This window comes from Mauremys mutica, chromosome 1, assembly GCF_020497125.1.
Source record: "Mauremys mutica isolate MM-2020 ecotype Southern chromosome 1, ASM2049712v1, whole genome shotgun sequence".
Taxonomy (NCBI): domain Eukaryota; kingdom Metazoa; phylum Chordata; order Testudines; family Geoemydidae; genus Mauremys; species Mauremys mutica.
The window spans coordinates 198565567-198585156 of record NC_059072.1 but is presented as its reverse complement, the minus strand read 5'-3'; the positions used below and the strand labels follow the sequence as shown (position 1 = coordinate 198585156).

The 19590-nt window shown below is 42.3% G+C and overlaps 1 protein-coding gene across 1 annotated transcript in view; it reads left to right on the top strand.

Moving 5' to 3' along the window:
- Window positions 1–19590, top strand: part of URB1 (URB1 ribosome biogenesis homolog) — a 79116-nt gene that overhangs the window by 21586 nt on the left and 37940 nt on the right. The window contains exons 13-21 of the mRNA XM_044996665.1: window positions 1575–1697; window positions 5274–5386; window positions 7341–7460; window positions 10259–10375; window positions 10873–11011; window positions 14043–14213; window positions 16049–16245; window positions 17665–17892; window positions 18457–18636. Coding sequence (XP_044852600.1) covers window positions 1575–1697; window positions 5274–5386; window positions 7341–7460; window positions 10259–10375; window positions 10873–11011; window positions 14043–14213; window positions 16049–16245; window positions 17665–17892; window positions 18457–18636 — 1388 coding nt within the window. The remainder of the gene's footprint in view (window positions 1–1574; window positions 1698–5273; window positions 5387–7340; window positions 7461–10258; window positions 10376–10872; window positions 11012–14042; window positions 14214–16048; window positions 16246–17664; window positions 17893–18456; window positions 18637–19590) is intronic.

The window sequence follows — 19590 nt, the reverse complement described above, 5'->3', positions numbered from 1 at the left end:
TGTTCCACTTTACTGCAGCTCTGTAACCATATGGGAACCAATCCTGTCTGTGTTTTGTGCACATCCAAAATTCCGGCTGAATGACCCGCCCTGGGAGCGTTACCAGTGACCCAGGGCTGGGGCGGCAGGAGGTGTGGGGGGGCATTGGTGGGGGGGAGCCCAGGGCTGGGGCAGCAGCAGGGTGGAGGGAGGGCACTGGTGGGGAGGAAAGGGGGAAGCCCAGCGCTGGGGTGGCAGGGGGTGTGGGTGGGGGGAGAGCCCAGGACTGGGGCAGCGGGAGGGTACCGGGGGAGCCCAGGGCTGGGAAGGGGGACAGCCAAATTTTTTTTTGCTTGGGGCAGCAAAAAACCTAGAGCCGGCCCTGCCTGGTTCCCCCAGCCGCCGGAGCCCTGGGCCCTTTAATTTGACCCTGAGGGCTCCCAGCCACCTCTTTAGCTGGGAGCCCCTGGTTGATTTAAAATAAAGTATCACCTCTCCACCCCCAACCTTCCTTTTTGGCCCACAGCTGTTTTGGTGGGGCGGCGCTGGGGAAGGAGGGTTTGTTTCCGCAGGGCTGGGTGGCCCTGGGGTAGGGTGTTTCCTCGGGCTGGGAGGTTTCGGCCCTCAGCTGGTTTCTTTGGAGGAATGTGGCCCTCACCGCTTAACGAGTTGTGCAGGCCTGCTGTAAGCTGAGCGTGTGGATAACAGTAACGAGGTCTGTCCCCATCTTTCCATCTAGTCTTGGGGCGGCGAGGGGATGTTCCACATTTTGGGAAACGCTGGCCAACAGGAAAAAAAATGTTTTAAAGAATTGTTCAGCTATTTTTACACTATATTTATTAACTACCACTAGCAGCTGTACAACAATTTGCCTTTATGCAGCCTCGCATCAATTCAGCTGTCAATAAACCAGAAAAACAATTTAGGCTGCTGAAATGCCTTTTGCTTATAAGTGGATGGCTGCTGTACATGAATGATAGTGTTTCTGTTGTACCTGCTCCACATCTTACAGACACTAAATGGTCTCATTCTAAAGCTTCACATTTGGAGATTATTATCTAAAAAACAGCAGGGGGAAAGAAACCTTAGCTGAAATAAGTAGTGATACATTTCCAGTATATACTGTATATCCAACACCAGTGTACCCAATGTCAGTGATAAAAAGCAATGGTATTGGTTAGTAGGTTAGAGCAGTGATAGTCAGACCTCTGTGGTTCTGGAGCTAAATTAGCAATCAGCATTACCCAAAAAAGCCACAGTAGTGTGAATGACAGGGGAAATATTTAGTGTATGTGTATATTGAAATATACTATAATAAAATATATTATTCTCACAGCAAATAAGTTAATAACTTAGTGTAAGTTGATAACTGAATTGGTTGATAACATAGTAAAAAGCCCTTGACTGGTAACTAAGTAAATCCCACAGTGTTTTAATATCGTGTGCTGCAAACAGGAGACGCACTAAAGAGCCACTTGCGGCTTGAGAGCTTCAGTCTGAGTATCACTGTGTTAAAACATTGCGGGATTGTGGGTTTCCTTTGTCTGTAGGAAAAATGAACTAATTCTAAATATATTAATTCTATCTGTGTTCAGGCTCAGATGATGCAGAGACCACTCTTCTAAAAGCTGTGTTACTTCAGGTCATATGCCTTTGTCAGAAGGTTGTTCCCCATTTGGTAGCTCAGAGCAACTTTGATTTCAGCAAACTGCTAAAAGGTATGTTAAGGGTATTTAAATGTTCTTCAGCTGACTAATGAATCTCTAGCACAGGGGTTCTCAAACTGGGGGTTGGGACCCCTCAGGGGGTTGCGAGGTTATTACATGGGGGGTCGTGGGCTGTCACCCGCCACCCCAAACCCCACTTTGCCTCCAGCATTTATAACGGTGTTAAATATATTAAAAAGTGTTTTTAGTGTATGGGGGCGGAGGGGATCGCACTCAAAGGCTTGCTGTGTGAAAGGGGTCACCAGTACAAAAGTCTGAGAACCACTGCTCTAGCAGGAGAGGTTGCTTTTCTACTTAGTAAAAGGAACTCAAAAGAGTAACCTGTTTTAGACTCTTGATTACATCACCATTTCATTTTGCTGTTTGTGCAGGGCATGGCACTTCACAAACAAATGTAAAATGACAAGATCGCTGCCCCAAGGATTTAGCTTTAAAACTATAAATATTAAGAGTTACAGGGCGTCGCTGTCTGGAGTGGTTCACGATGTCAGTGGCCAGCCTCTGGGCAGTCTGTCAGAAAAGCAGGGCAAGCAGGTGCCATGTTCTATAATTAGATTTCCCCAACCCAGTAACAAATATGAACTCCTGAATCAGTATAAGAGTGTTTCCATGGAGTCACAGGCAGCCCCTTGGGCATTTCAGTCTGTCTTGCCACCCAGGCAATCTGGATTTAGTGATGAATGGTCACTAACATCAAAAATATTCAGGTTGCTTCCAGTCTCAAGAGACCAGTCACTTACCCCAGATCAGTATGTACCTTAGATCTAACACCAAAAACAGTGCTGATAGCCAATCCTGTAATAAACTAATAAAGGATTTATTAACTAGGGGAAAAAGTGAGTTATTTACACGTTAAAGCAGGCAACTTATAAACACACATGAGTTACAGTCTGCGGTTCCAAAGGGTGACAGAGATGTAGTCATCTGTCCTTTTAATGTCTTTTAGGGCTAACCTAGGTTGACTCTGGGGAATCTCTGCTTTTGTTTCTTAGCTCCAGCCCTTGTAAGAGTCTAAACAGCAAAGAGATAAAGATGCTGTCAAGAAGAAATAGTTATATGCCCTTCCCCCAGAGTTCAAACTGATGGGACAAGAGCTCCTGTACGTAACTTCTTCATAGGTTTCTGTCCTACGATGGCCTGGATAATCCTCCTTGGTGGGCAGGGGAACCCCTCTGCCTGCTGAGGTTCACAAGTTCATAGCAGGCATGTTTTAAATTATAAAACAAAACTTTCATATTACCTTACAGCATGGTATACAGACATTAGATAACACCTATCTTGAACAATACTAATACTGTATATAGGTCTGGTTTCCAGATACGAATTTGTCAGTGCTCAGCGGATGCCTTCAGACTTGGCAAGAGCTGGCACCTGGTCTGCCAGTGTCACAACAGGAAAAAGACATTTTTTCTTAAATTCCGTATCTGTTTTCTCACATCCGCTCCTATTTTTAAATTTTAAAAATAATCTTCTAATCTACTTCTTGATGTTGTTTACAGAAAATTTACTTGCAAAAATCTGAAATTTCTAGGTGCCTAACTCATAAGAACAGCCATACTGGGTCAGATCAAAGGTCCATCTAGCCCAGTGTCCTGTCTTTGGACAGTGGCTAGTGCCAGGTGCCCCAGAGGGAATAAACAGAACAGGCAATCATCAAGTGATCCATCCCCTGTCACCCATTCCCAGCTTCTGGCAAACAGGGGCTAGGGCCACCCTCCTTGCCCACCCTGGCTAATAGCCATTGATGGACTTTCCTCCATGAATCTATCTAGTTCGCTTTTGAACCCTGTTATAATTTTGGCCTTCACAACATCCTCTGGCAAAGAGTTCCACAGTTTGACTGTGCGTTGTGTGAAGAAATACTTCCTTTTGTTTGTTTTAAGCCTGCTGCCTATTAATTCCCAGTGACTTTCAATGGGATATGGGTGCCTAACTCCGTCAGGCCCCTATGACAATCCCAGCCTAAATAAATTATTTTAGAACTCTTCATATTTGCAGCAACATTGTAATCTCTTAAAGGAACAGGGTAATTCATTAGAGGTTTAAAAAAATCACTTGCCAATGCAGTGGTCTCTTCTGGAAGGTGTCAGAAGTAACCCTTTCTTCTTCTACTGCTCTGTTTTTTCACTCATGCTTCCTGCAGTCCAAGGGAAGAGGAATGGAATTCTACATGGTGTTGCTTCTGAGGGAAGATCATAATAGGAGAATTATTAACAGTAATATGAGATGGTTTGTCTCCTATGTAACAGTTGCCCAAGGAGTGTTTCTTTGTGCAGCAAAACTGAATAGAGGAATATATAAATTTTCTGTACCATAGCGCTAGAATAATTATCTGTACTATGTGCAGTCCCTTGTAAGGTATATAAGAGTAGGAGTTACATAAATTAAAAGTTTGTCAAGAAAAGGAGAGCCAAAAATCTTAAAATAAACAGACTAATGCATGGGCTTCTCATCCCCCTATCAGAGTGCACTGCCATGGTTAGTTTATTCTGTGGCTGCCTCACAAAATCGTGTCCCCCAGTATTTCTTGCATCATAATGGATTGATTTTTCCAAAAAACAAAAGGAGGGACATGTATCTTGATAAGGCAATGACCCCTTGGTATTGTGTTTAGTTATAATGTGACATAAGGCATAAAACTTTAGCACCTCACATTTCTTGGCAGCAAAGTACCTTGAGAATTAGTCACAAATCTCCCATCCTCCTGCACAGAATTGAGCAGTCTGCCAGTGAGACTGAAGACAGGCAGTCTATTTTTGACTTGTAACACTCTGTATGTTTACCAGCTGATCCTACTGTATTGTTTGGTTTTGCTACTGGTGGAATTTTGGAGTTTTGTTAGTTCTGCTATCTTTTTTTAATATGCTGTCCCATATACAAATTACACAATACAAGAAAAGAGAACACTGAGCTCGCTCCATAGAAAATGAGATTATAGAGTGCATACCAGAGTGGAGTTAAAATACGAGGCAGCTCCCACTCTGTGCTCAGTGAACTAATGGTAGCATCACTAGTTTTGTGAATTATATGGGTAGAATTTGATCTCTGGTTAATTTAGAAAAATAAAGTATCCCATCTCAGTCTGTTTTTTGCTTTAGGTGAAAAATACCACTTGTTGCAAACAAATGATAAAAAGCCCAAAGTTCTCTTGCAGTTACAAAATGTGATATGGCATATTTACTAACAATACGGGTATCAGTCCGGACACCTAGGTCAAATTCCACGTTGTAGTCTTCGCTAAATTTCCCACTGCAGTCTGAACTGCACCTAGGTTTTCTTTTTCACTTGCTATGTAAAACTACTGTTTGGAGTTGCTGCATGATAACCCAAGGGGCTGTGTTGTCAAGGGTGGGCCTAATGATCCCTACAGTGTGAACTGGGTGAGGTCGTTTGGATTGTGTTACTCAGGAGGTCAGACAAGATATTAATCATGGCCTTAAAATCTATGAATTTCTTGCTTGCTCACTTCATAAGAGTGTTTTGAGGCTTAAATAATGCATATCTGTGAAGCTCTTTGATGTCTAGAAATGCAAAGTAATATTATTACTAACTGTTTTCCAACCCCAGGTATTGTCACTGAAAAAGGACTCCGAGAGGAGATCCCTCCTGTTCTACAGCACCATATACTGAAAGTGGCCCTGGAACTGCCGGCAAATAAATTTGCCTGGTTCAGAGTACAGGTAGGAGAATTGCAGATGTGTTTATCTGTTTCTTTCGCCAGTTGCCCTCATGTCTTTGTCTCTGATGCTGCACGTCTTTAGTGCCAGTCCTATAATTTCAGCATCTGTTTCCATTAGGCAAGAGCATCTGTTTCCATTGGCTCAACAAAGGCTTAGGGCCTTTGTCTGTGGGAATAGAAATTCCCTCCTCTCCTAAGTAAGGTTAAAAGGAGCATCCTAAAATCTGCTGCTCCCAGAGGCAAGAGTGAGAATCTTCTGGACACCGAGGAATGGAAGGATTGTGGCAGCAAATCAAGGAGATGAGCAGGATGCTCGGGTGCTGCTTCTGAACACCTGCTGGAGAAGAACCTTACCCTAGGTGGCTCCTTGCTTATGCGAGTGGAGGCTTTCACAGGCTGCCCTCTCTTCTCATTTACTCCAGGCACATATAGGAAGAGAACCTCCTACAGCTGGCTGGAGAAAGGATGTGAACTTGCCTTGTGAGAGTTGGCAGTGGGGGAAAGAAGTGACTCAAGGCTGCCCTGGTTGAAACCCTCCATGATAACAGATTCTCCATCATATTCAGCCAGCCATAGAGAACAGGGAAGAGACTTAAGAGGGAGCAGGAAAGATATTTGAAACTAGCAAAAAAAAATGTACTTCTTGCCAGTTGTAGTAAGGTGAAGCCCTGAAACATAAACTGTTGTGTCTGAGGCCTGAAGTCTGAACCAAAGTACTTCCAGGCATTGCTCAGCAAAAGCTGGGCTGTGAGCCAGAGGCAGGCCCCACTCACAGAAGTTGGCGGAAGAGGGTTGCTAGAAGCAGGTGCATCCACACATAAGTGCTAATAAGAGGAACTTGTGCCAAGATGGCATTAGAACACTCCACAGAGATAATGAGGAACAGGCAGATGCATCTTAAAGACAGGGTCAAAAGGACAGCATGATGGATAGATCTGTTTGAAACAACGTGATCAAAGGGGGAGACAGCACCCTAATGAGCCAAAGGGCTGTACCTCAGTACGTCAGTAGGGATGAGTAATCTGTCCTGTAACTGTATAAAAGTAGGTCTTGGAGTGCACATCTTTGTCTGGCCTAGGGGGCAGTGGAAAGTCCTGCCACTGATTGAGCCGGTCCATTGCCGGGGGCACAAATTTGTAGTATGTCTTTTGGAGTCAACGAGAAACTATTACTGTCCTTTGTTTGACAATAAACCTGGCTCGGGTTCCTTCAGACCTTACTAGAGCCTGTGGTCTTTGGGGGTTCTCTCGGGATTTGCTGTGTCAGCTCTCTGCGCAGAACTGGGGCAACACACAGAGGGAACACGCACACGGACGACTGTTATCATCATCGAACAAGAGCAGAGCACCACACCAGTAGCTACTGACAACACCAGTTTCAACAGCAGTGTAATTTTTCTGTTTTGCACGCTACTAGTGTTAGGCAAGTGCTTAAAGGAAAAGTTAGAAGGCCACATTCAAAAGTGATGCAAAGGGTTTTTGTATTTTGCACATTGGGTTGGTCAGAAAAGTAGAATAAGCCGTAAAGTAGTGCACATTTGTAATAATTTGGCACCTGTCAGAACAGAAGCGACTTACACTGATTTCTTGTTCTTCGGGAGCTAAATTCAGCCCTGGGATAAATGGATTTATTCCCCCTTGAGTCAGTGTTAGTATGACATCAGGATTATTGACGATGAGTGAAAGTTAAAGGGTGTGGTGAAGAGACTGCTCTACTTAGACCCTTCTCTTAGCTGGTTTTCCTATTAGACACACTCCTTCCACTGCTCAAAGGCTATTATACTCATCTTGCTCACCCACTAATTGCAGAATTTGTTCAAATCATGCTACTTCCATTTGGCCAGCCTAAAAAAGCTATGGCCTGCAAAACAGTTTTTGCTATTCTGCTGCCACAGTGTAACTTATTCCTGTTCAGTGTTGTCACACAAGGGAGGCTTAAACCCATTATTCTTTTAGGATGTCTCAGAAGCAGAAAAGGTTCATGGTGAAAGATCAGTATTTTATTTACTGATGAAAATGTTTGTAACAAGTAACCATTCACAACTGAAAACATCAACAAAAGAACTGATCATCAAGGTAAGTTGTTTTTTTTTTCTTTGGCCTCAATTACTTAAACACATTTATATAGTTCCTGCCAACAGCAGTGTGTTGATGTTGATCACGCTAAGGTGGTTTTTTTTAGCACTTTGATTTTAAAGAGTCTCTGATTTAATTTGACTATAATTATTCACTCCTTCCTGCGTGGAGCATGGCTCACAGCCAGCCTGTTCTGCTCACATGAAATAGTCCCATTGGCCACAGTCTTTTCTGGGTAGCAGTGAATATTATTTACCCTTTAAAAAACAAATTAAAAAAATCTACATTTTGGCACCTAAATAGAAGATGCCTAATTTTCAGAAGTGCTGAATGCCCACAAATCCCATTGAAGTCAGTGGCAACTGCAGGAGTTTGGTGCCTCTGAAAATCAGGTCACTTCTAGTTAGATGCCTCAATATGGATTTAGGAGCCTAAATTAAAAAAATCTGGCCTAGGTGTTCCTAGACCCTGATTCTGAAATCAGGTACATGCAGGTGGATCGTTGTGACTGCATAGCACTAGTGACTTCTGCACAGGTCCAGGAGCTTATCCTTGGGTACCCAGTTGTAACATCATTCACAAACCAAAATGATATGGATTTTAAAAGTTAAATCTGGCATGTGATTACTGTTATCAGGTTTTATCACAGATTGCATTTTGAAAGCTGGAAACAGCTGCTTTTATCAGCGAAATCACATAAGGAGTTCTGTTGTATAGTTCATGTCAGCCACTGAGATGCACATGAGTCTGTTACCCACTAGTGTGCTCCTCCTGCTCATGGCACTAGCATTGGCTGCCACTGTCAGCAAAGCAAGGTGCCAGATCACAGATGAATTTTTAAGCACTTAAACTACAATCCAAAGCCTGTTGGAGCTAGTGAGGATCTTCACACTGAGTTCAGCAGCCTCTGGATTTTAATGCTAGCATGGTAACACCACATCTGGGGCCATTGGGATTCAGTACAAAATGTTGTAGAGGCTTAAAGACAGTGAGCCTGCTTCCAGCGAAGACAATGACAGAACTCCCACGGATGTTATGGGGTTCAGAATCAGAGCTGGAATTTGGACCCAGTAGAATTTCTGTTACAGTTACTCTTACCAGCTGCATAGGAAAAGCCTGGTTCGAAAATGTGCAGTCCTTAATGGTGGTGGGTAAGCTCCTCTTGTGTGAGCCTCTGGTGCTTAAACATATTTACATTTAAAAGCAATAGTGTGGGGTTTTTTTTGTGGTATATTTGATTGATGAGCAGAGATTTAGGCTGCCTGATTCATTTTCTCCTTTCAGTTGGTTCTATTTTCTTTGAAAAGGACACATAAGCAGTGAGGTCTGGACAATTGTATCAGTTCCAATGGGCTTTTCAAAATTCTTAACTTAAAAAAAAAAAAGACATTAATGTCCTTTTTTGCTTTATTTTTCAACATAATGGAATATAAATTGCAGGTATGTTTTCAAATTTTGCATTCAGTTCCTGCCTCTTTTCATGAGGACTGAAAGTACTGTTCTTTTTTGAGAATCTGCCAGAAGTAGTTAATTATTTAAGAGTGAATCATTTTTTTTGATGAATTGTCATGTCAGATTCGTGTAATCAGAGATGCTATTTTTGTATCTGCCAGTGTAGCACACAGAGTGAAAGCTGAACAAACTGAGCCCTGAAAGAGAACTGTTTTCAATATATGTTTTGCAAAAGACAAAGCTCATAAAACTATATAGAAGCTTGTTATTTGAGTTTTGGTATAATAGTGTCTTCTCTCTTTCAGTAACTTCAGTTAGTTTATTTATTACATGATTACCTGTGCTGCTGTTTTAAACACGAAAGGTCTGATTTTGATTTCACTTAACTCTGGTTTAACTTTTTTGACTTCAGTGGAGTTAGAACTTGTCTGCACAGTTTTTGTACGGCTTTCACTATATTGGCTTGCAACTGATCACCATAGCGTCCCTATAGCTTGTTACCCATAATTTCTGGGAATAACCTATACCGGTATAAGGCACCTTTTCAATGGTAAAACTATGTCTCCATTAGGGGTTTTACTGATTTAATCATTTTGGTTTAAAAAAAAACAAACAAAAAAACACCCATAACTGAAATAGTTTAATCAGTACAAAAACTGTGTTTATACCAGTCCTAAATTACTTTTGATTTATACTGGTGTGAGATCGCAATCAGGCTGTAGTTTAGCCAGGTCCCTGCTTCCCCGATGTTACAAACACTTTAGTCCTGCAAACAGTTGCCCTTATGAATAACTTTACATATATGAGTAGCTTCATGTTGTTCAACTGCATTACTTGTGTGCATAATATTAATTGCGCGTGTAGCTGTTTGCAGGATCAGGGCTTAAAATGCATGGATCCCAGAAAATAAGTGCAAGACTAAGAACAAATTAGAATTGTATCTGAGAGCTGTATAAAGCTAGGCAGAAAAAAAAGTGTGTGTTGGGAAAAGTTTTGGAGGAGAAGATGGCTGCTTTCAGCAAAGGGGGCAGCATGAATAAAGACATGGGGCCTGTTTCTCATTTACATCAAGGCCACTTTACACAGCTTTGGCAATGTAAAGCGGCAGTAAATAATATTTACATCCACTTTGGGGCCCTTTTGTGGAACTAGGGTGGTCTAAAGCAACCTTGGTATATGTAAGAATCAGGTCCCTTTTGTCAGAAGTTAGAGAGGGGAACAATGTTGGTGTTCAGCAATTTGCTGCTATTCTGTCTTTAGTAAAATAAATAAAAATGAAAGCTGCTGTACAAAAAGCTATAAATATACACTATTTATTTTCTCTCACCTGCTCCTTCTTTGGCTAGGTTTTGCATGACAGTGGAGTATTTGAGTACACGTGGAAGGAACTTGTACTGTGGCTGGAACACTTGGATAATACAATAGAAGACAAAAAGGAAGCCGTGATTCAGTTTTTGGAGAGGGTAATTGTTTATCTAACTAATTTGAACAATGACAAGAATAGCATTAATGGGAAGCTAATTACTTTGCTGTTATTGAGGAAAATCTTTTCAAAGGATTGTGAATGAATTCTGAGAAAGGCAGTGACTAAATCCTTTACACAGAACTCATATCTGTTGTCCTTGGTGAAGGGGTGAATGAAAAGGGTTGGGGGGAATTGACTCCCCATAGGATATATTGTTATTGGAGCACTGCTGATATGAGGAGAAAAGAGGCTAAGATTATTAGGCATCCCACCCGCTAGGCTCCTTTGAAACTCCAAGATAAAATTAACTAATTCCAATAAAAGCTAATCTTCAAAAGAAAACATTTCTTTTCCTACTCACCTTTTCCGGATGTTAAATTTCCAAGCCCTTCCATTTGTTTCACTTAATATCCCTAAAACTAGCATTTTCTGTATAGAATTGCAATGAGCGCGCTTGTTCATGGGTCTATGACTGACTTTTATCTTGGTTCGCAGATTTTAATGAAGTTGGTGACAAACCCCTATCCATACACAGATAAAGCCGCAGACCTTGTCCAGGAAGCCAGTATGCTCCAAGTCAACTTATTTAAACAAGATGTGGATAGTGTTAGCATACCCATCTCTCACATTGATGGTATGTGATGATCCCAAAGTGATGTCTGCTCCATCTAATTTTGCAGTCCTTAATCAGGCAAACCTGCTACTGATGCCCATTGAAATCTTGCCTGAGTAAGGAACTACAGGATTAGGCCTTTTAATTGTATTCAGCTCTGTAAGTAAACACTAAATGACCAGGATGTATCCTCGCACCAGAAGGCAATCTGTGACACAGTTTTGCAGTTTTAAAAGTGCAAGTAAAATCTTACTTTTGTTCTGCTTTCAGTGTCCCACAGCACCAGTTTTTAATCCAAGTCAAATCCATTGCAGTCATGCTTCCTTTTAAACCACAGGGCCAGCTCCCCCTGCATATATGAGCAAGGGGCAAGGATCATACCAGAGCCCATCCCACTTCTTGTGTTCAGACACAGGGGGCAGCTGGAATCTTGCTGCTTGTGCTCTTTAGGCCAGATCCTGGCCCCATTGACTGCAGTGTCAAAATTCTTATTGACTTCAGGGACCAGGATTTGGCTAGCGAGCATACAGACATGGGAGTGTTAGTTCCACTTAGGGAATTCAGGCCTCAGGAGAAAGCAGATGGCAACTCCACCCTCCCCCCCCTCTCCTTTTTTTTTTTTAAAGAGTATAGCAGCTGCCAGGGAGGATTTGATTTAAATCACTAGTCAGGAAGATTATTTTATCATGGATTTCTACATAAAAGTTCCTCCTTGTTGGTTGTTATAACCTTAATACATATTCTTCACAACTCAGAGATAGATGTAGGTTTCATTTTTAGAGGATACACACTATAGGCTTTTAAAGTGATTTATTTTGAAAACTTTTCAGATTAGTTTTACAGCTATTATTAGAAAATGAATGATTGTTTGGTTATTTCATTTACCAAAAGTAATTGAAGCAGATATTTATGAAGTCATTGGGAGGTGAACTATCTCCAGTTCAACAGGTTAATCATTAATATTTGGAGGATTTTCTTGCCATGCTGTATTAGGAGGAGAACATCACCAGACAGACATTTAAATTGTTTTATTTAACTAAAACAACAACGTTATGTATTCTGGATTTTTTTCTTCAACAGCAAACATACAATATTTTAACAAAACAAGCATATGAATTTTTTAATTTAGGTGAAGATTCAAGTGTTTTTTTTTTAAATCAGATTTTTGTTAAATGTTTTAACTAAAATAGTTAAATGAAATATTTTAAAAAAAATTTTAAATCGACTGTATCAGCCAGGTCAACATGAGAAACTTAAAATATTGCCTTCTGCAGTTAACTCAGTCATCTTCACCCTCCTGCTTTCCTGGTTTTTCAGGACCCAAATGATTTCTCAATTTGGAATAAATTAGTCCAAAGGAAGAAAATATTCTTTCTACACTGGCAGAAGAAGCTACTGCTGTTAAAAGTGAGATTATCACTTCAACAGTCTCTGAATCCAAGTGCTTAAGTGACTTCCACCAGTTCACAGGTGTGACTTCCTTTAAAACATCATCAGCAAACATATATCTCAGAAAGACCTCAAGACTTCTGGAATATGCTGCTCAAACAGTTTCACTTTTATTTCTACTGCTTTTACCTCCCTTCTCCATTTATCTCCTTGTCCAGATCTATTCCGCCCTCAAAAATCTTCTATTAATTGAAATTTTTGAAACTTTGCACTTTTAGAGAGAGGGAAGGGATTGACTCTGTGTACACAAATTTGGAGATGGACAATAGGGTTGAGGTCTGTTATTTCTCACCTCTATATATTATTTATTTATTTTAAAACATTTTTGCTATTAACAAGCATGTTATCTCTGGAGAGACACATTCACAGTTTGAGAACTGCAAAACTAAGCATCTCTGATGATATCTTCTAGACTGAGCACTGAGTCACATTGGGTCGATAGAAAGATTAACCTAAATAATCTATACAGAAGCTGCTGGAACCCCATAAAATTGGGTCCCTAATCCATGAACTGTTGGAACTCATTTACAAAACTTTTCTTAAACATTACATGAATATATTGTGTCATACTATAGAATTAGAATTTATAATCCCTATTCCATGATGAGATATCTTTGCACTATAATGTATCTTAATGAAAACTATCTTTAGATAGGTTTTTTCCTCAAAAAGCATTTATCAAAAAAATCTGATTTTTTTTTAAATCATTGATTTTTATCCACCCTGGCAGCTGTCTCCCCTGTAAGTGCTCACCTGTCTCCTCCAGAGGTGCTCTGACTGCAGATGTTTTGGTGCGATGCCTTCATCCACTGCAGCTGGTGCTATTTCCCCTTTCTCCATATTTCTCTTAATGGGGCATCAGCTTTGAAAGCCACCCACAGTGTAAACATGCTATGAGTGCCATCTATTTTACCATCATTAGGAGCCAGATAGACCTGTCTTTCACCCTTTGTCTGATTTGTACCGTTAATGTATATTCAAAGAGACATCTTATTATCCCTGGGTGGTTGTACCGCCAAACCTGTATTAAATTGTTCCCTTTCACTTGCCTACAGCAGGGCCGCCCAGAGGATTCTGGGGGCCCGGGGTCTTCGGCGGCGGGGGGCCCTTCCCTTCCGGGACCCGCCGCAGAAGTGCCCTGAAGACCCGCGGCGGGGGCCCCCCTCCGCCGAATTACCGCCGAAGACCGGGCTGCACTTCGGCGGCGGGTCCCGCTCAGTCTTCTGCGGTAATTCGCCAGCGGGGGGTCCTTCCGCCCCGGAGCGGAAGGACCCCCCGCTGGCGAAGACCGGGAGCAGAAGAAGCTCCTGCGCCCGGCCCCGCAAGAGTTTTCCAGGCCCCCCGGAGGGAGTGAAGGACCCCGCTCCGGGGGCCCCGAAAAACTCTGGTGGGGGCCCCTGTGGGGCTCGGGGCCTGGGGCAAATTGCCCCTCTTGCCCCCCCCTCTGGACGGCCCTGGCCTACAGCACTAACATTGGATGTGCCCTTTATTTTCTCCTCAATTACCCACGCCTTTAAATCTCCACTTATTTCCTGTGTACTTGCATCCTAAAAGTAGTGTCTGCTTGAACTCAGAACCCTGACATTTTTTCATTGGTAACTAGATGTCCTGGATATGGTTGATGTCCTTGTGGAGGGCAGCGAAGGCCTAGATGAAGAAATTGGATTCAGTTTAAATGAAGACATGATTCTACACACCTTTCCATTCAGTGCTGTTGTCCCTGCAGCGTTAGAAGCCAGGAATAAGTTGTTGCTTCAGACTGAAAATGAAATGGGTACTTACTGTGTTTATATATGTCCCTGGGAGTGGCTAAAAAGATTCATGCTGTATGTGGAGGGGAGAGGGGGGGAATAGTCTTTCATTTTCATACAGTGGTTACTCTGGCTTTGTGTATGAAAATCAGTGAGCCCTATTGTACCCTCTGCTTCTACAAGTGGAGAAAACACAGATCCAAGGGGTCCTAGCTCAGAGAAGCATTAAAGCGTACAAGGTGCCTCTACCCTTGTCTGACCCCAAGGAAGATGCATGGAGTTCAGAACCTGAGCCAAGAGGGCAGTATCAGGGTGATGATTGCTCTTCACAACATTAGTCCCACCACCACCAACTCTGTGGAACTCTTGTGGGAAAGCTACATAGGTCATATCAGAATTAAAGAGCCCACCTATCCTCTGATACTGTGGAACCCACAGCAGTGGCCAGAGAAGGGAGCCCCTGTAAGCACAATTCTGCTGACAAGGGGCTGGGGACCAGGGCAGAGGCAAAGTGCCTCAGCATAGATAGCCCTGGCTTGAGAAGCCCCCAAGATTCTTGCAGCATAAACCTTTACTCCCTGTTTCTTTTGTGAGAGAGGAATGCATGCCTTCCTCACTTGCTCCTGAGGTAGGAACATGTACAAAAGTCACCCAAAGGAACTTCCTGGAGTTCCTGTCCTCTTATGCAGTGTAGCCATGTAGGAAGCAGTATTGCTCACAACAATTTGTGGCCTTATGGAAAATGTAGAAAACCAAACCTCTCCTCTGCTCCCGACACACACATTTCATTTGGGGGAGGAATTCTGCAAGTTCACATTCTAAAAGCACGCTGATGATGCTTAGTGACGACTATGTTACAATAGCCGTGACTGGGAAAAGGAGGTTCTTAAGTGAAATAGAGCTGAATGGTTTTAAAAGATTGTGTTTGGTATAACAAATAGTGGGAAACTCTCCCATTGAAACCAGTTAGTTAGGACTGGAGAATTGGACCCATGGGGGAGGAAATTAACTTTTTTTTAAAAAGAAAACTTCCATATTAATCCTTGCATCACAACGTTATCTCTTTTGGTGCATTGGGAGCATAAATGACAAAATGAGCTAAACTCTGCTCAGACCTGAATTTAGTAACTTTAGGACAGAACTTGGCAAAATGTGGTTAAATGCTAGACTTAAGGTAGAAGTGTTTTTGTTTGTATACAACTTCAGCGAGTTAGAAGTTTTAGGTATAAATTCTGACTGACCCAGCCAATATATGTGAGAAAACAGATGGCCACGACGGGTAGTTATTGGTATAACTGTTATGCACAGATCAGGATTCTCTCCCTGTGCCCCACCCACAAAGCTGGCATTCTCCAGGTCCTGCACATGGTGAACTGTTGAGTATCCAGAGTGACTAACGGCCAAGATCTACATATTTATACACAGCTTCCCCTCTGATCTGCACTCCTGCATGCAGATTATGCCTGCTTCTATGTGCAGCTGTGCTGGGGCCTATGACCAGCCAGAATACAGGTATAATATAACACTGTGAAAAGCACTTAGTTTTGTACCAGGTTGGGGGTTGAACCCAGTAGCAAGTCTGAGTGTAATCTGGCACCATTTGCCTTACTAAGAACTACAGTGTGTAGGATTTTCACTAGCACCTCAAGAAATTAGGAGCATAAATCCATTTGACATTCAGTGGGATTTGTGCTCCTTAGGCACTTATGAAAATCCCACGCTGTAGTCTCAAAGTGATTGCTATCTAAATACTGCTCACGTTAGGTGGGTGAGAATGGAATTGTGGCTAGAGTTACTGTATTTTCTCAGATTCTTACCAGTGAGAGAAACTCTGTCTCAAACCTGTTTGCTTTTGTAGGAGGAAGTATAGTGGAGTATCTTGTTGCTGTTTTTACTGATCTCCTGCATAGTCAGAGAGATCCCCTGGCCCTCTGTCTGATGTTTCAGCTCTTCGATAAAGAACTCCAGTCACTGAATGCATCTCAGTATCCTCAGCTCTACCAGTTTAACCAATACTATAGTCTCTGGATACCACAGCAAGCTAAGGAAACCTTGGTAAGGGATGCATAAAATCATTTGATTGCTAGCTTTAGGGTTGCTAAAAGACCAGTAGATTGTAGAAGGCTTTCATTTCCACTGTGCAGTACATCTAGGCTTTTATCTTCCAAACCTGAGTTTAGGCATCCTCGTTTTCTAATGTGTTGCAGAACCTTTGCTGGATTGAAGGGTATTGGAGACTTTTAAATGAGGTGCAAATACTTTTTAGCTGGTGCAAGGTCGAAATGTTAATTGAATCCTTAATTACTTTAACGTTAGCCGCAACTTCTTATCAAGTTGCAACAATGATTTATATGCAGAATCATGTTTAGCAAGTTTCAGGAAAGTTACTTACATGCACCAGTGGCCTGAGTTTCAAAAAAAGTAAGGAAATGGCTGTAATACCTTGACGGTAGCCATCTTATTATGTATCTGTGGTACTTATGTGGCCCTCACTGCAGTAGTATCTGAGCATGTCACAATCTTTAATGTATTTATCCTCACAAGGCCCCTGGAAGGAAGGGAACTGTCCATTTTACAGATGGGGAGCTGAGGCACAGAGAAACTAAGGGAGTTGCCAAAGGTCACAAAGGAAGTCTTTGGTGGAGCAAGGATGTAAAGCCGGTCTCCAGAGTCCAAGGCTAGTGCCCTAACCATTGGGCAATCCTTCTTCCCCAGTAAGAGCATCGCCGCAGCTCCTATCATGGAGTGAGCAGATCAGCCAAGACCCTGTGAAGGGAGTGCTTGCAATCGCAGGCAGCCCTGTGGTGCCCGCCAGGAGTGCGAGGCTGCTGCAAGTTCAGATCCTGCTAAAAACATTTTTTTTGTGTTTTGCTTTTTAAATGGGTTTGTTATTTATTTGTTCTGTGTTAGTTATAACTATTGCAGGTGTCATACTGATGTGAATAAGTAATGTTTATAACTCTAATTTGTAATTAAGTTTAATTATTTCAGATTCCTTTCAGAGCAGGCAGTAGTAGGCACGAGTGTCCCTTCCCCAAATGGGGAGGCAGGTGGATGAGGAGCATCTCCACAAGGGCAAGGAGAAGAATGGTTGTGGGTGCTCCCCATCTCCTCCCAACAGGAGAGGCTGGTGCGGCAGTGATTGAGGTTGTGCAGGGCTAGATGGGAGCGGGTTAGGAGCACACAGGCCATCCATGATAGAAGCTGCAGCATTGCTCCCTCAGCCAGCCAGAGAGCGTATGAGGGGCACTTCGGCCAGCATTGATCTGTACGCACTGATAACAATACAGCAGTATTGCACTGTGCATTGTGGTTGCAGGGCTGGGCCCTGAGAGCATGGTTCTGTGTTCGGTCACATGCCTTATTTCAATGGGAATTGCCCCAGCCTAGGTCAGAGCACAGTTTGGCCCTAAGAGATTGACATACACGTGTCTTTTTTTTTTTTTCCCCTCTCCACATTACTTTGGTTTTCAGCAGTTGAAACAAACGGAATGCATAAGCAGGGAGCCCATCCTGCCACCAGATTCTTCGTTCCCCTCCATGCTGAAGATTGCCTTTGAGAGAGGTGGCGCTGTCCTGCTGGAAGATGGTGTCCAAGCAAAGCTGAGAGAGGCAGCTTCCCAGCTCCAACTTCAGCAGCTTTTGCTAGCAGTCAAGCACGTGCTGCTGTATCTAAAAACCACAGTGGAGAACTTCGGCAGTGTAAGGAATACGTTCTCTTAACGCTGGGTTCTAAGTACAGCACACTGAAGTGGTGCAAATGCACTTTGGTTGTGTAGCCTCTCCAGGTGCACAGCCCCCACTGAAGTTAGGGAGCAGCTCAGGAATCTGGCCTAGATTGTAGCAATTATATCCTTTGTTATTGAGACTGGCTGCCTTTACAATAGGATTCTTTATGAATGTGTGTGTCTTGTATACTGCAAATGAATTGCAGCTTTCTTTCCATCTCTTGTTGTCTTTATATCAAGACTAGATGCCTGTCTGGAGGATATGCTTTAGTTGTGATTAAATTCTTTGACCTATGTTATGTTGGAAGCAGACTAGATGATCTGATGATTTCTTCTGCCCTTAAAATACATGAATATTGTGTTAGCCTCCCAGAAGCTTTGATCAGGATCAGGCTCCTATTGTGGGAGCCATTGCATATGGTCCCTTTCCTAAAGAGCTTACAATCTAAGAAGATATTAATTTAATCCTGTTCTTGCATAGTTTTCTTTCCAGCCTCCTCCACTTTTCTCCTCATCCTCTAGTGTGTTACTTTCACAGCTCAGTAAAAGTTCTGGTCCTCGCCTTCTCAGTCTCTACATGGACCTGCTGATCAGCTTGCTGTGCCGATGTGATCAGATGAAGTTGTGCAACAAGCAGAAACAAGAAGGGGCCCAAACTGAATCGGATCTCTTTATGGATTTAGAGTCTGTGGCCACAGTGGAGTCTGCAAATGACAAGGTATAAATAGGCTTGGCAGAATTCAATTTTTATTTATTTATTAACAGATAATATCAATGTTTATTTTTAATCATTTTTTTAAATTGGTATTGATTTAAATTTTCACAAGTGTGCAAAATTATGGAGGGGGAGGGCCATACAAGAATTATTTAATAACAATAGACATTGAGATTAAAAAAATTAAAGCTTTATAACCCTTAAAATATAAATTGTCAACATCCATGCCAAAGTACACAAAGTAAATATCATCAAATCAGACTCTGAAGTTCTTAAGCTGCACTTTTTTTACTTGGCCTATCGATGGAAATATATTTTTTTGGTCGGTTTCTGTGTGTGTGGTGAAATCAACTTTTAGCAGCAATTACCGATAAAAATCTGATCCTTCCAAGCTTAGGTATAAACCTTTCGGTACACTCATAATGAATGCTGTCATATTAGTCAGCACAATTAAATTGGACTCTAGGAAGTCTTTCATCAGCTTTGGAGAACTGTTTACTGAGGCAAAACAGACAAATGGCTCTCGGGCGCAAACTGTATTAACTAATTGTCATTGGTAGTTGAAATAAACTTTTAGCATAGAGCATGGAGATGACCTGTATTCTTACTGATACACACAGTGTGATAGAGGCTGAAGAAAGAAAGGGGGCTTCAGTGAATGCTACAGTCTGATGTGGAATGTGAGGATTTGACTCTTTCTAGTATTTATTTGTGTTAAGGTATTTAATTAGGATTAAAGGTGATGCCTGTCTAATAGTGAAACATGCAATCACTTGCTGAAGGCCTGTGCAAGATCTGCACACTAAGTGGAAGCACTACTGTAGCTTTGTGTCGGGTGATGGGCGGGACGCAGGTGGGTTGTCACCGCACGGATAGTGGGCTTCAGACATAGTGTTCCACAGAGGGGTCTTTGCATCAGACACAGATAGATCAATGCAGAGGTGTGCCATTGAAGGA